Genomic DNA, 17,327 nt, shown 5'->3' on the forward strand with positions numbered 1-17,327 from the left:
TAGTGTAATTTTATATATAAATTTTTAATTTTCATAAATCACTAACAACATTACTGAATTAACACATTATGTTGATATATTACATAGACAAACAATTATATTAATCTAATATGAAAATAAATGTATGTATTTATTTCTTTAAATGTATATAATTGAATCAAAATTAAAATTCACGTATCAAATTACATATTAGATCAAAATTAATGTATAAATATGAAATTTATCTAAAAAAACTATAAATACATAGGAAGAAAAAGTATATTTTCAGTTTCGTTTCCATTGGGAAGTTTAACCGTAAAAGTTATAGTAGGATTCCACAATTAATTATCTTCATAAATTTCGGCATTCCATTTATTTTGAAATACTTAATTTGTTTCACTATATATATATAAGGGAAATGATATTTTGTTCGGGTTAGTAATGGAAGATCAAGTGGATGGAAATGAAGATTATGGTGATAAATTGCCGGTTGGGTTTAGGTTTTTGCCGACAGATGTAGAGTTGGTGACTCATTATTTGATAAACAAAGTGATTTATAACCCTTTTTCATCTTTCATTTTTCAAGAAATCAACGCCACCGAGCTTTATACCAAATCTCCCAAGAATTCAGGTAATTCTTTTCTTTCTATTGTGATTTCATTTCTCTGCGTCTAAACATGAAATCACATATATATATATATATATATATATTTTTTTTTTTTTTCTGTTTTAGATGAACCAAATGATGAGATCAAAACCTGGACGTGTGGTGGCCGGGCAATGCATCATCGGTGGGAAATTCTTATGCCTAAATGAATTAATGAAAGAAGAGATGTAATATACTTTTGTCAAAGAAAATGTTGTAATATTGTATAGTGAGAAAATATTACTTCCCCAAGTCAATAAAAATAAATTTAGTAGAGTTTGAATATTTTAATAATCTATATTTTTATAATTTTTAAAAGATTAAATTTTTAGTAGATTTTTTTCATTTTATGAGATTAACTCCTTCACTACGCCCAAATATATTACGCCCAAATATATTAAAGCAAAAATATAACCATAAATTTTAACTCCAAATTTTTAGAATCCATAAATAATGTGTGTATATATATTGCTGGGCAAATAATGTATATATTTATCAATGCTTTAATTTTTACTTTTATAATTCATTTCATTATTTTTTTTTCTTTGGCAGTCCAATTCTGTAATGGAGAAAGAGAGTGGTTCTTTTTCATTTACATGGATATGAACATTGATAATATGCATAACAAAGCAATTGAAAAAGGTGGAGATGAATTAGGTTTTTGGCAATCAATTGGTGATAGGAAATGTGTGAAGGACACCAATGGAAATATATTAGCCACCAAGATTACTTTTATTTATTTTTCGGGATCTCCTTCCCATAGAAAGAAAACACATTGGAGAATCGATGAATTTCGACTACCCATTCAATTCTACACTCTACATAATTCTAAGGTACCATTATTTTTATTTAAGATAATTAAGTATATATATTTATGTATTTATCGATGAATTTCGACTACCCATCCAATTATACACTCTACATAATCCTAAGGTACCATTTTTATATATAAGATTAATTAAATATATATTCATGCATTTGAATCATGTTTTGTAATACAACGTATTTAATTTACTTTAATAATTTATACTTGAGTATTTTATTGAGTTAGTGTTATAGTCAATCGGACATTAATTTAATCATAAAATTATTAAAATATTTTTTATATAAAAATTAAATTATATTTTTATAAATATATTTTATTTTTATATAATAAATCAATAAAAATTTAATTGTAATGATATTTGATAAACAATTAATTTTACCATTTAATTAAAGTATCGAATAATTTTTATAAAATATTTGTTATGTAAATTTTCTTTACTCGTGTATCATAAATCTAATTTGTATTAATTAAATATTTTTGAAACAATAATGTATTTGTGTTATGTTGGTGTTGTTTTATAAACTGTATGTATTGCGTTTTAGTTATTTTACAAACATTTATTTTCATACGTTTTGAGCCCTCAAATGTCAATTTTCACCCAATTAACCATTTTTACAATAAAATAATATCTAGGGATTTAAATGATTATCTAATTTTAGGGTTTCTTATATTGTTTCCTAATTAAAGTTAATTATATGCCCCATGTGTTATTATTATTTTTATAAATATTATTTTTCTCATTGTTTGATATATATATATATAATAACTTCACATTAAAGTAAAACGTATTTCTCTCTCTCTCTTTTTTCCTTAGAAAATAGAAGGAAATAACTTCACAGAGGTTTGTAATTCTTGTTTTTAACAGGAGAAGTGGGCTGCTGGGAGACTTACACGAGGCAGAGACTACACTAGTTTTTGATTGAGCTCGCAAACGGTGAACTTGGCTTCCGCTTACTTCGTATTCGAATTTTTAGACGCTCGAATTCGGGTTTAGATTTTTTTAGAATTAAATTTTTTTGGATTCGGGGTTTTTTAGTTGGATCTATTACAGATATAAAATTTTTTGAGTAAGCACAAATATTTTAGATTTGGGTTCAGATCGAACGAGACAAACTTTGATGGATTCAAATTGTAATGGCCAATTTTTGGCCCAGGTCAATAAACTCAAATAATAAAACAATCTAATTAATAGTTCATGACCCAAAACCTAAACCAGCCCAAAATTTAAAACCCAATTAAAATCCCCATCAATTCACTACCTAAACTAACCCTAGCCCATTACAAAGAGAACAGCAGCAACCCTAGCTCAAAGCTTCAGTCGTCGCATGCCCTCTTCAACCTTGGCCGCCGCACGACTCCTCACACGCGTCTGATCGCTCGCGTCACCTACAAAAACGAGACCAACACGCAAGCAAAAGGAAACAACGAACAAGAGGACAAAAAACAATAGCAAACAACAAAGAGAAAAAAAAACAATGAAGAAACAGACAAAGAATAGACATAGAACGAGCATGTATTCGGCTATAAAAGCCATTTTCGATACCTTTGTATTTTTTTACGAATATTAAGTAATCGAAAAAGAAAGAAACAAGCAAAAGGTTGATTTTAGTTTCCATATCTCGTTTTCCTTTTGTTCTCTTATTTTCTTTTTTATTTTCTATCTTTTTGTCTTCATTTGTAAATCTGTTTTAAACAAAAAAATGTAAAAAGAGGAGGAAACTTACCTGAACCCCACGGCCGTGGCATCGGAGAGCTCTTCTTTGTCGCCAAAGTGGGGCCCAAAAGGGGCTGAGAGTCTCCTCCCTTCGACGTTTTCGGGTTTTGGAGGTAGGGCCTTTAGAGGTGCTCCAAAATGGGGCTAAACGAACCCATCTTCTTGCATCGTCGGTCACCGGGAATGGTGGTGGTGCGGCAGTCACGATGGCGGCAATAATGAGTTTTCTAACCCTAGTAGAGAAGAAATAAAGGAGGGGGTGTTTAAAAGTTTTTTTTTAAAGAGCAGTAAAAATGAATTTAAAAAAAAAATATGACTTAAGAAGCAAACGGCTTCGTTTTGGTGATTGGGTTCAGAGGCCAAAACGACGTCTTTTTGGGCCTCTGACCCGCCCGACCCGATCCTCCCTAGGGGGATCCGCTCGTTTTCAGTAAATGGGCTATTTACGCCCGCGGTCCTTCCGCATATTTGATTCTTTTAATTTAATCCTTTTTTATTTTCCTTTTATTTTTAAATTTGATCGCGTAATTTTTTCTTTGTTTCAATTTGGTCCTCAGACCATTTGAAGAGGCTGACGGGTGAAACGCAGCGTATAAGGGCTGGGAATATTTTCCCAATCGATCCCTCAGTTTTCAAGCGCGTTTCAAATCCGTCCTCTGCCCTTTTTTATCCGAATTTGCCTTTTTAATTTTATTTAAATTTTGATTTAGTCCTTTCTATATACTTGCATTTATTTTATTCGAATTTGGACCCTAAAGTTTCATTTTATTTACAATCTAACCCTTTTTCATGTAAATTTAGACTCTTTGATTCTTTTTTTTTCATTTATTTTAAACTATTTTATTTATTTTAAATTTTATATGATAAACTGTTTTAAATTGTTTTGGATGTATTATTCTAAATTATTTCATATATTATATACTTTGAATCGCTTTATATATATTATTTATTTTACACTTTTGTGTATGTATATATATATATATATTATCTATTTTAAAATTATTCATATGAATCTTTTTTAATTTGCTTTGTGTAATATAGATTTTAAAATTCTTTTACATTATTTATTTTAAACTCGCTTTATGCATTATTCATTTTAAATTGTTTTATTATTTATTTTAAAATTTTATATATATTATCAATTTCAATTGTTATTTCTATTTTTTTATCTATATATACTAGTTATTTCTTAGATGTCTTGTATATTACTTATTTCAAGTTTCTTTTTACATAATATTTATTTTAAACTCATTTATATATTATTTATCTTAAAATTTTTTATATATTGTTCATTTTAAACTCTTTCCGTATATTATTTATTTCAAACTTTCGCCTATATTACCTATTTTAAAATTTCTTATACATATATTCTATTTTTAAATTGTTTTGTACATTATTGATATTAAATTTCTTTTTTCACATTATTTATTTTAAATTCATTTCTTATCATTTTAAAATTTGTTTTACGTTTTATTCATTTTAACTTGCTTTGTAATTTTTTTAAATTGTTATATATTATTTAATTCGTTTGTCTTTGATTATTAATGATTAGTATTTAAATAATGTATGTTGTGTGATTATTGCCATTGTGTGTATTTTTATTTGTTTATTTCATATTTTTGCATTATTGTTATTCATTCGTATAATGTTGTGTTCATGTATCCTTGCTCTAGGCTCATTACTATATTTCTATTTCATATCATCGCCTCATGATTCAAGTCTCGTTGCACTTATATGATAAATCGTTTTATTTTAATCGAAACAAACAATACACGTCGTTTAAATATCGTACTCGCTATGGTTCAAAAACAAAATTTTCTAAATAAGGCAATGTTTTGCGTTTTGGAACATCGAGGAATTGTGCCCTAACTTACGGGGTTTCGGTTTTCTCATTGATTCTAAATAGCCAAATATCCTTTCGAGTTTTAAAACACACGAAATTCTAATTAAAATTAAAGACAAACTTGCGCTCGGGAGTTCATGAGATCGTGTCCTAACTTACGGGATGTGATACTCGGATATCTCGATACGAGGAAATCTTTAGCAATCGTTTTGATCTAATTCAAGTGTTTTTTTTAAATCGACATTAATAAAAAAAGATCATATTTTAAATCCGTTCTCGATTTTCAACTTTCGATATTAAGACACTAACTAATCAATTCGGTACCAATTTTGGGCGTGACGAGGGTGCTAATCCTTCCTCGCACGTAACCGACTCCCGAACCTGTTCTCTCGAGTTTTGTAGACCAAATACCGTTTTAGTAAGCTAAAATGTTTTATTAAAACAAAGGTGATCCTATCAAACCTAATAAAGATCGGTGACGACTCTCGTTTTAATCTTCGCTTTTAAACAAAGTCGATTCTTGTTTTCAAAAAATGGTTTCGACAGTTTGGCAACTCCACTGGGGACTTTGAGAGTCGAGCCATAAATTAATTAATTTTTGTTTTTTGTCAAAAATTGAAAATCTGTTTTAAAATTATGATTACTTCATTGCATGTTATCTGTTACTTTCGTGGTTTCTTCATAATATGTTTACTTTAGTGGTTTAATTCTTTTGATGTATCTTTGCATATCGCATCGCATAAATTGACCAATTTTACCCTTTTAAGTGAGAGTAAGAAACTATTCCTTCGTGAGGTCTTCACCTTTGTAAGAAACTATTCATTCGTGAGGTCTTCACCTCTGTATAGGATAGTGGATCGCTTTCGAGATACATTTGTACCTACGTCTTCGTAAGATTTTCATCTCTGTATAGCCGTAGGGAAATGCATTCCCCTGAACTGAACCCGGTCCGTATGAGCCTCTAATGGGTGAAGATCGAGGAATCTGCTAGTTCAAGTACCTTTACTTTAGAACCGAACCGCATATAATGAGCCCTAAGAGTCTACCCTAGGTAGAACCACACCAAACCCTAGTGGTTACCCGAATAGGTGCTTGATTATTTCCTTTTTGCTTTGAGTTTTATTCTTTGTTTTTAATACTGACTTGTTGTGTATTGCTGTTATTGTATGGCATATCATCATAAAAAGGTGTTGATTCACGTTCGGTTATTAGATAGAAAAGCTTAGCATGGAAAATGGGTTTCTTGATAGAGTGGAGGATAATGCGGCTGTCCGAATATGGTTCGAGAGCACGCAACAAGAGAAAGGAGATAGTTTGACCGAGGGATATGAATCAGAGTTATGGGATTTCACTCGCATCAGTGTGACTCAGAATGACCTGCAAGAGCTAAAAGAGATATGGGATAGTTGGAACGACGAGATCAAGCAACTCTTTTACTGTAATTACGATGACCTACCCTATCTGCTCGATGTAAAGGTGGGAAAATACTTATTTTGAGCCCTCGTGCAGTTTTAGAATCCAGCCTACAGTTGCTTCACCTTCGAAGCAGTCGATTTGGTACCTACTATAGAGGAATACATGGCTTTACTTAATTGCCCGAAGATTCAAGCCAACGGGGCCTATTCAAGACCTGTTAACGTCCCACATTTTTTGAAAAAATTAATGAATATCATGGGGATGAGCAAACAATGGGTTGCAGCCTGTATCAAACATAAAGGAGATAGTAAGTGTATTCCTTGGAGGAATTTGAGGGGCTTGATCCTTGCACACCCGGATATGAAGAAGAGGGTTGGCGTTTTCGCCTTGAGCTTCTACGGTTTGATCGTCTTTCTCAAGACATTAGGACATGTAGAGGAAGCCGTCTCAGATTTATTCGATCGACTTGATAAAAGGGACCACACCCGTCCCGGTAATCCTTGCAGAAACTTTCAGATCTTTGAACACATGTCGGAGGACGGGCGAAGAAAGATTCGTAGGATATGCGTAGTTATTGTTGGCTTGGTTCCACAACTACTTTTGAAAGGTAGAAAATGTCTCCTATCGAGTTTTCTCCAAGGACTATTCCCCATTAAGAGAATTAGTGGCTACATCGAGGCGAGAGAAAAATGGATAGCTATTCTCCAGTGTTTGCAAGGCGAAGATGTTGAATGGAGGGTTCCATGGTTGATCCCCAATGAGATATTATATCAGTGCGGTGATTTTGACTGGGTCCCTCTAGCTGGAATATAGGGAGCCGTTGGATACGCTCCACTACTTGTGTTAAGGTAGTATCGATCAAGGCAATTTATACCGGTGACACAAGGATTGGCCCAATGTGAGTTCTCTTATAAAGACAACAATTATAAGAAGAAGGTTCGTGAGATATCAGATGCTTGGAACCAAACCCGAAGAATAAAAGGATTCACCACAGGCCCAATGACGACCCTCGAGTATGAATGGTGGTGGGGTAAGAAAGTCAATGATAACATCTCTAGGCCGAATCAAGGGAGCACTCGATCAATAGAAGAGCATTTATGAATCATCCCATCTGAGTTAGAGATCATCAAGTAAGACTTTGAGAAAAAGAAACTCGGAATTGGGAAAGAAGATAAAGCAGCTAGAAGATAAGAAGATGAAATTAGGATTAGACGTTGATATCCACAAGCTAAAGGCTGAGAAATTAAGAAAAGGAAAAAACAAAGTCGAGGAAGATTTGAATAGTCTAAAAACTGATTACAAGAAGCTGCGTATATTGATAAGAACTGCCGGTTTAGGTAAAACGTCGGAACAGTGATGTCAAGAAATTAAAGAAGAAAAAACTAGAGCCGATTATTGGGAGAGAAAGTTTCAAGATGTCCGAGTATGGGAGGACGCTCTGAAAAGGAGTCTGTTAGAAAGCCAAAACGAAAGAGAAAGGTTATGAGCTCGGGTGGTCGAATTAAAAAAATCACTACATCAACATCGTAGCCGTAACTCCGTAATTGAGTTGAAGGCTAGTTTAAGCAGGATCGAGGAGTTAAAAGGAAAAGTAGAGGAATTTGAGATTGCACTACGAGATTGCAAGATTCAAGTAGAACTTCTTGAGGCAAACAACGACCATTGCAGGGAACAGCTTCACCGCTCTCAAGACCAGATTAGAGATAGAGACTATGTCATGGGTGAAGCTGTGGCTCAGGTTCAGGAGGTAGCCGATCATTTGCAAATATTGGCAGTTCAGGCTAATGTATTAAGCTTAAAGTACGAGTTGAAATTAGATCAAAGCCGAAGCTTAGCTTGGCTTTGGGCATTAAGGCAAAGTCGTATATGTAATTATCCGCTCTATGTAAAGAAAATTTTCTTCTAGTAAAGTTTTTGTAATGAAATTAAATCGGAATCAACGCCTCTTTTTGCATTTATTTCATTTATTTGCATTAAATTTCATCACATGCATTAAATTTCGCGAAAAAACTCTGATTAAAACAAAATTATTTCAGTTAATTTGGAAACCAACAAGAATCAACCAACCGAATACCGCCACAATACCCATCGTAAAACTAAAGTAATGGATCAGATATTAGAAAGATTAGAACAAATGTAAAGGGATATGCAAGAGCAATTACAAGCGTAATTACAAACGCAAATGCAGGAGCAGTTAGCTAGAATCCAACGCGACATGAGGGAACAAATGCAAAAATCCCAGAATAATATGATAAGTCAGTTGGCACAGTTGCTGGCTAAGGAACGTGAAAAAGAGAAGAGCACTGCGATCAATTCAGGGAATAATAATGAAGACCCTGTCTATCCCCCGGTTTTACTCCTGTCAATGACCAGACACATCCAGAGGTGTACCCACGAGTGGTACCCATCACTATTAGGCCCCAGCAATACCAGGCTGGTGCCTTGGCACCGATGAACTTTCCTACAGGCTCGGGCTCTAATCCCGGGGATAATCTAACTATCCAGTTGTCCCAGACCTTAATGACGTGGCAGAAATAGAGAAAGGAAAAGTAGACCTGGCAAAACAACTCGATGACCGGTGTAAATGGCTTAAAGAGAAATTCAAAGCAATGGAGACTGCTGATTACCGTTACGGGATCAGCGCTAAGGACTTAAGCTTGGTCCCAAATCTGGTGATTCCAACAAAATTTAAAACCCCAGAGTTTAAAAAGTACAACGGGACTAGCTGCCCTGAAGCTCACATAACGATGTTCTGTCGAAAGATGACAGGATATGTTAACAATGATCAACTATTAATTCACTGTTTCTAAGACAGTCTAATAGGGTCTGTGGCCAAGTGGTATAACCAGCTAAGTCGTGCCCAAATTAGTTCATGGAAAGACTTGGCTCAAGCTTTCATGAGACAATACGGTCACGTGACGGACATAGCACCCGAAAGAATTACATTACAAAACATGGAAAAGAAGCCAAGTGAGAGCTTCAGGCAGTATGCCCAACGGTGGAGGGAGATAGCGATGCAAGTCCAACCACCTCTCTTGGAGAAGGAAACGACCATGCTCTTTATCAATACCCTAAAATCCCCATTCATTAACCATATATTGGGAAGCGCTACTAAGAGCTTCTTGGACATAGTAATTTCTGGAGAGATGATAGAAAACGTGATAAGATGCGGGAAGATTGAAGAGGGGGGAAGTGCCAAGAGATCAGCCCCGAGAAAGAAAGAAAATGAGGTAAACAATGCGAGCGTATACAATAAGGGTTATTCTAAGCCAGTCACAGTGAGCCAGCTAAGGGCAGTGACTACTAGCCATCAGGGCTCCGCAAGACAATATTCCAACCGAAGGCCTAACATGGAAAAAGTCCAGTTTACGTCGATCCCGATGACGTATAGGGAGCTTTACCAAAATCTGTTTGATGCGCATGTAGTGTCCCCATTTTACCTAAAACCCAAGCAACCTCCATTCCCTTAGTGGTATGATGCAAACACTAATTGTGAATACCATGCAAGAATCCCGAGATACACAATTAAGAACTGCATGGCCTTCAAAAAGATAGTCGAAAGGTTAAAAAAGATGGGCATTATAAAGTTCGATGATCCCACAGGACTTAATGTGGCAGGCAATCCATTACCTAGTCATTCAGACAAAGAGGTAAACGCAATAGTTGAAAATGGATAGAGGAGAACCAAGATGGATGTATCAGAGGTAAAGACTCCGTTGAGATGGGTTTGGAAGAAAATGGCAGAAGAAGGTTTAGTTACACAATATTTAAGGGAGAAGCCCGAAGGAGCAAAGTACTACTATGAATTCCACGAAGAGATCCAAAAGTACAATAAATTCAGGGTGCTAGTACAGGGACTGATGGAAAATAAAGAGATTGAATTCTTTGAGTATACTGAAGGCCTGAAAGGAAAAGATGTGTGCGCTTCAAAAGGAGGGTCAACCAATAAGGTCGATGGGGTCAATCACCCTGTGGTAATCATATTACGACCAAGAATTAGTGAAGTCAGAGCATCTATTGCACCAAAGGTCATAATCCAGAAGCTCGTTGCTTTCCCTTATAAAGATAGAAAGATGGTGCCTTGGAACTATGACTGTAACATGACGATTCCGGGAGAGGAGAACCCGGCTAACACTTCAGAGAAAGGTCAAGATGAAGGTTTCTATACACGCAGTGGAAGAAGTTATACCCCGAACATAAAGGCAGAATCAGTTAAAGGAAAATTCATGGTTGTTGAACAAAAAATGGAGAAGACAACCAGACTAAAATCACCTGTCAATGAGCTTGTGACTGAAAAAGAGGCTAAAGAATTCTTAAAATTCCTAAAGCACAGTGAGTACAGCGTTGTGGAGTAATTGCACAAACAACCAGCTCGCATATCGGTACTAGCCTTGCTCTTGAGCTTAGAGACTCATCGCAGTGCATTGATGAAAGTGTTAAATGAAACATATGTTGCGGATGATATCTCTGTCAACAAGCTCGATCGTCTGGTCAATAACATCAGTGCTGATAATTTTTTTTTCTTTAACGATGACAAAATACCACTTGGAGGTATGGGATCTACAAAAGCCCTACACATCACCACTCATTGCAAAAGATTCACGTTGCCGGGGGTACTGATTAATAATGGATCAGCGTTGAATGTCCTGCCCTTGTCCACGCTAAATAGGTTACCAATAGATAGCTCTCACATGAAGACATGTCAAAACATAGTAAGAGCATTTAACAGTTCTGAAAGAAAAGTGATGGGAAGAATCGAGATACCTCTCTTGATTGGCCCAAATACATATGATGTGGACTTCTTGGTAATAGACATCAAGCCATCGTACAACTGCCTGTTGGGGAGGCCGTGGATCCACTCAGTGGGAGCAGTGCCGTCGTCACTACACCAAAAATTAAATTTGGTGACTGAGGGTAGATTGATAACTATAAACGCGGAGGAAGACATCATTGCATCCGTTACCAATGACACACCGTACATAGGTGCGGATGATGAGGCGATAGAATGTTCCTTTCGATCGCTAGAATTTGTCAATGCCACATTCATTGTTGAAGGGAACAAGATCCCAATACCCAAAATATCCAAAACTACAAAGATGGGCCTGCAATTGACAGTCAGAAAAGGAGCCTTGCCAGGACGAGGACTTGGAATGTGCCTCTAAGGAAGGATTGAGGTACCAATGCTAAAGGAAAAACGAGACCACTTTGGCTTAGAATTTAAGCCATATGTGAAGCAAAAAAAGAAAGAGCTGGAGAAAAAGTAAGAGAGAAGAAGAGTGCGTCTGTGCGGTGAGGAGGTCAAATGGGAACCAATGATCTTTCCTCATTTATCCAGAACATTTGTGTCGGGAGGAACTATCTACCCCCAAAAGAAGATGACAAGAAAGAAAACGGCAGAAGAAATTTTGGGAAGTTGGAGCATTAACGCTATATCTGAAGAAAGAGTCGAAGAAGACAATTTATCTGGAATTCGCCCTTACATCCGTGGAAGTGTTTTGAACAATTGGACCGTGGACGAGATCCCTGTAACTTTTAGAATTAACTCAGAGTATTGTTCAAAACAAGCTTATTGCTCTAGGCCTAGGGGTAATAAGAATCCTTTTATGAAATAGACATATGTCCAAATATCGTTATTTCAATAAAAAATGTATTTTTGCGTATCATTTTGAGCAAATATTCTTTTATTCTTTCTACTTCATTCATAATCATACCACACAAATAAAATATTCTTAGATTCTTTTGTTCTTTGGATCTCTTTCTTCATCCCTATAACAGGTCTCCAGATATCAATGATATAAGCAATGTTGCTACTGGCTCAGAGTCTCCTTTTGAGCAAGATTTGTGTGTGGAGGACACTCAAGATTTTAAAGATGACTGAAACTGTGACCTATCTCCTGATTTGTTAAGGATGTTAGAACAAGAGGAGAAACAAATCCTACATTACAGAGAGTCGGTGGAAATTGTGAACTTAGGATAGGGAAAAGAGGTGAAGATTGGAGCTTGTATTACTGCAGAAACAAAGTGAGATCTCATTGAGCTACTACAAGAATTCAAGGATGTCTTCGCATGGTCATATCAAGACATGCCCGGGTTTAGTACTGATATCGTGGTACGCCTACTCCCTATAAATGAGGAGTGCAAGCCAGTTCAACAGAAACTCTGGAGGATGAGACCTGATGTTTTGTTGAAGATAAAAGATGAGATGAAGAAGTAATTCGACGCTAGTTTCTTACAAGTGGTTGAGTACTCAGAATGGGCGGCCAATATAGTCCCCATTCCCAAGAAAGATGGAAAAGTACGAATGTGTGTGGACTATCGAGATTTGAACAAAGCCAGCCCAAAAGACAATTTTCCGCTGCCTCACATTGTACATTAGTGGATAACAAGGTAGGTTATTCACTTTTCTCCTTCATGGATGGCTTCTCGGGATACAATTAGATAAAGATGCATCCCGAAGACATGGAAAAGACCACATTCGTGACTATGCAGGGAATGTTTTGTTATAAAGTGATGCCATTTGGACTAAAAACACAGGAGCGACATATTAGAGAGCCATGGTAACTTTGTTCCATGAAATGATGCACATGGAGATCGAAGTTTACGTCGACGATATGATTGCAAAATCCAAAACAGAGAAGGAGCATGTGCAAGTCCTGAGAAAACTTGTAATAACCCGATATTCACAGGCACCGGAAAAGTGAGTTATAGGGCCTCCGTCTTTGTGAAATAAGTTCGAAAATAATTATTGAAAATATTTATGAGCCTAGTGGTGTGTCTAATTAGGATCTAATTAGGTGAATTTAGCTTAATTTAGAGTAAGTAATAAAATGATTAAATTGAATAAAGGGTAAAAGTTTAATTATAAAACAATAGAAAATAAAAGGATTAAAATGGCAATTAAGCCATTTACTACAAATGAGGCATATTGGTGAAATAAAATCAAAGATTTTTTAGGTTTTATATATTATAATGATTATTATTATGGTTTTATATTAAATTATTATAATTATTAATTAACATTATGGTTTTATATTAGATTATTATTATTAGCATTATTATTAAATAAATTAAATAGAAGACAATTATATGGTAATAAAATATACATGTGTAAGAATTGTATTGGTACAATTGTAATTTAAATATTTAATTACTTATAATTTAAGTATAAAGATATTTTATAATTATTAATTGTATTAATTAAATCATGAGATTTTTATTTGATAAGCAAATTAGATAATGACATTTGTAATAATATAAATATATACACTTGTTATATAATTATTAATTTACTTAATATTAAAGTAAAAGATATTTTAATATATGATATTAATATTATATTATGTTAATAAAATAATAAAGCATAAAAAGAATTAAGGAAACAAAGAAACAAAACAAAAGAAACAGAAACGAAGCACGGAACAAAACGAAAACAGGGAAAGAAAAAGGGAAAGAAAATAAAAAGAGAAATTGGGATTTTAAAGCTTCAAGTTTAATTGGTAAGCTTAATTAAGTCCTTTTCTCTTAATTTTGATATTTTAGAAGCTTTAAAACAAGTTTTGATGAAATTAAGTTGATAATTCAAGAGTTTATATGTTTCCAAATATGGTTCATGTTGGATAAATTATGGAATTAGGGATTTAATTGAATGAATTCTAAGTTAGAATTGATTAAGGGATTAAATTGTAAACTAAGTGTAACACCCCCAAGCCCGAGACCGTCGCCGGAGTCGAGCTTGAGGTGTTACCGAACATAATTTATCGAATTAAGAACTTCGAATCATTTATTTCTACATTCACAGCTTTCTAGCTACCTGTATCACAGTTACATGAAAAATCATATCTCGAGTTACAAAACTCGAAATCAAGATCCGTAAATTTTCCTTAAATTTAGACTCATATATCTATTTACTAATTTTTTTCTAGAATTTTGGGTTGGACCAATTAATACAGTTTATTAGTTAAAGTTACCCCTGTTTCAGGACTTGACTGGACTGATCTCTGTTTACTACGAACCATATTTCTCTCTGTGAAAAGTTTATATGACTATGCTGTTTATTTATTCCGAAACTAGACTCAATAAGGATTCCAAGAATATAAAATACACCACCTAATTATTTTTGTACAATTTATGGTAAATTTCTAAAGTTGGAACAGGGGATCCAGAAATCGCTCTGGCCCTGTTTCACTAAAATTCAAATATCTTATAACATATAATTCCTTTACTTGTTTCATTTGTTTTATATGAGATTTTGGGCTTAGTGGGAACAGTGGTTTCGGGACCACTATTCCGAGGCTAGAGAAAATTATTTTAGTATTATTTTATGTGTTATAATATAATTTTATAAGTGCATGTAAATTTTGGTAAGTTAATTTTAGCGATTTCTAGTCCAATTTCGAAAAAAGACTAAATCGCGTAAAAGGTAAAAGTTGTATTTTAGTGCGTAAAGGTGTTAATAGACTAGAGAACTAAAATTGGAGGCCTTTAAAGGGCAATTGGACCCTTTTTAAGTGTGTGGCCGGCCAAGGGGAGACAAAAATTTTAAAAAAGCCAAAATTTATGGGATATTAGGTGACTTTTGACCAAATAGGTAATAAAATAAAAATAGGATGATATCATCCCTTTTTCATCTTCTCTCCACCGATTTTTCCAGCCAAGAAATTGGTTTTGAAAGCTTCATATTTTCAGCAACTTTGAGGCTTAGCAAGTAAGTGATTTTAATGTCTTTCTTGAAGATTTTTACATTTTTGTAACCCCTAAAGCATGAGCTTTCATAAGAGGGGACTATTGTGCAAAATGATGAAGAGTCTAGGGTTTTGCCATGAGAGTAAATGTGTTGTTTGTTGTATTTTTATGGAAGATTATGAGTTCTAGTTGTCTAATAAACAACTTTTGTGAAAGAAATTGCATGAAAACACCTTAAAAAGGGCTAGATTTCTAAGTTGTAAAATGAGTTGTAAATGTGTGAAATAGTTGAAATTATGAGTTGCTATAGTTATGAAAATGGTTCATCTAGACTCAAGGAGTAAAGAAATGTGATAAAAATTATTTTACGAGCCTAGGGGTAATTTGGTAATTTTGGTAAAATATAGGGGCAAAATTATAAAAATAGCCCAAGTGTGTCAATGGACTAATTTGATCAGTACATTGTTTTAATAAGTTGAATGTGATGTTTTAGATGATGAAAATCGGATTTGGACCTAGAACGGAAAGAAATCGATTAGGGATAATTACGTTTTTTTTTTACCTTTGTGGTATTGAGGTAAGTTCGTATGTAAACAATACCATGTTATACATGTATTTAAATGTTATCATTACATGAATTGTATAAATATTAATGTGTATGTGATTAATAGAAATATGATAAGACAAAGCCTTAATAGACGAGGAAAAATCCCGTTTGAACATTTGGAATAGAATAGGATACGAGTGACATGTCACTAGGAATTATGAGTCTAGATGACTAGCTCGAGAGTGAGCATTGAAATGTCATGAGATATGAGGTAGCTTTAGCTACAATTGAGGCACTTATGTGCAAAGGCTTTTCCGAGTATCCAATTAGTATTCCAAGTGTTCAACGGGTAATCCAGGGAAAGAGTTGATGATGGTCCCAATGAGGTAAGTCATTGGTGAGTATGCACTTGAGTTATGTTACGAGTTGTGCAAGTATGTATACTAAGCTTATGAGAATGCCTTGATATGTGATGATCTATGATGCATAATATGTGTTCTTACCATGATGGATGAAATGATGTTGTATTAATTTTGTGAACAATGATCATGAATGAGTAATTTAGCCTTGACAGATTTGAGTTACTGCAGTAGTGTAACTTTGAAAATACACTAAAAATAGTGGAAAATGAGTTAGAGGCAAAACAAAATATGGGATTAAATCTTAATGAGTCTATTTTCACATGAAAGAAACAGGGGAAGAAAAAGAATTCTATATTGTGTGATATTTGAATTCTTGTAAAACAGGGTCTGAATGAATTCGAGATCCCCTATTCTAATTTTATAAATTCACCATAAATTGTAAAAAAATTATTAAGAGTCATACCTTACATGCATGGATTCCTTATTGAGTCTATTTTTACAAGAAATAAACAGAATGGTCATTGAAATTCTGTACAGGGAGAAATTTGGTTCGTAGTGTATAGGTGTCAGAGTAGTCATACCCTGAAACATGGAATACTTTAACTAATAAACTGTACTAAATGGATCGACCAAAAATTTTGAAAATTTTATGGAAGAAAGATAAATGAGTCTAATTTCAGGGAAAATTTATGGAACGTAATTCAGAGTTTTGTAGCTCCAGATATAAATAATTTAGTGACTATTGTGCAGGAAGACAGCTTGTCATAAACTTGAGAATATGTTGTAAACATTGATAAAGCTGTTTGAGTTGCTTATAAGATATTGATTAGAACCATATGTGAATTTTGAATTGTGATGTTAGGAAATGATATATAAGTGGTTTTGATATGATGAAATTGATGTACAAGATATGTATATGTGGTGAGGCCGAAATGGCTAATATTAAATGTGTGCAAGTTATCTGAAGGGCTTTTATGAAAATGTGTGCTATCTTATTTGTATAGTGAGGCCGAATGGTTACTTAGAAATGTAATATGGCTGAGTGGTTATTTAAATGAAAGCAAAGTATATGATGTATTAGCAAGTAATGATAAAAGCATTATCTTATATATGTGCTTGTGTATGTGGTGTGGCCGAGTGGGCAAGTGTGAAATGTACATATGTTTATGTGTATATAATGTGGCCGAATGACCAATTATCAAATGTGGGTATTATTAGATATTTGATGAGGCCAAAGTTAGTAAAAAAGTATATAAAATAAACTGTGCTAAGATTGTATCCGGGTTTAAAGTCCCGTAGGCTTTGTGCTGGT

General features: G+C 34.0%; 1 protein-coding gene across 3 annotated transcripts; it reads left to right on the forward strand.

Annotated features, from left to right (window-relative positions):
* The first annotated feature begins 367 nt into the window (after positions 1–367).
* Positions 368–2,529, forward strand: LOC128285657 (protein FEZ-like). Of its 3 annotated transcripts, XR_008276176.1 has the most exons (4): positions 379–610; positions 713–813; positions 1,178–1,458; positions 2,317–2,529. XR_008276176.1 is itself a non-coding variant. In XM_053023517.1 (3 exons), exons 1-3 carry the CDS (start codon positions 421–423, stop codon positions 2,368–2,370), a joined length of 525 nt encoding a protein of 174 aa, XP_052879477.1. In that variant the 5' UTR covers positions 378–420; the 3' UTR covers positions 2,371–2,529. The 3 variants fall into 3 exon arrangements, 1 of the variants encoding a protein (XP_052879477.1); XM_053023517.1 differs by lacking the exon at positions 713–813 and having other exon boundaries at positions 378–610; XR_008276175.1 differs by lacking the exons at positions 1,178–1,458; positions 2,317–2,529 and having other exon boundaries at positions 368–610; positions 713–919.
* Positions 2,530–17,327: the final 14,798 nt, after the last annotated feature.

This window comes from Gossypium arboreum, chromosome 12, assembly GCF_025698485.1.
Source record: "Gossypium arboreum isolate Shixiya-1 chromosome 12, ASM2569848v2, whole genome shotgun sequence".
In the NCBI taxonomy this organism is placed as follows: Eukaryota; Viridiplantae; Streptophyta; class Magnoliopsida; order Malvales; family Malvaceae; genus Gossypium; species Gossypium arboreum.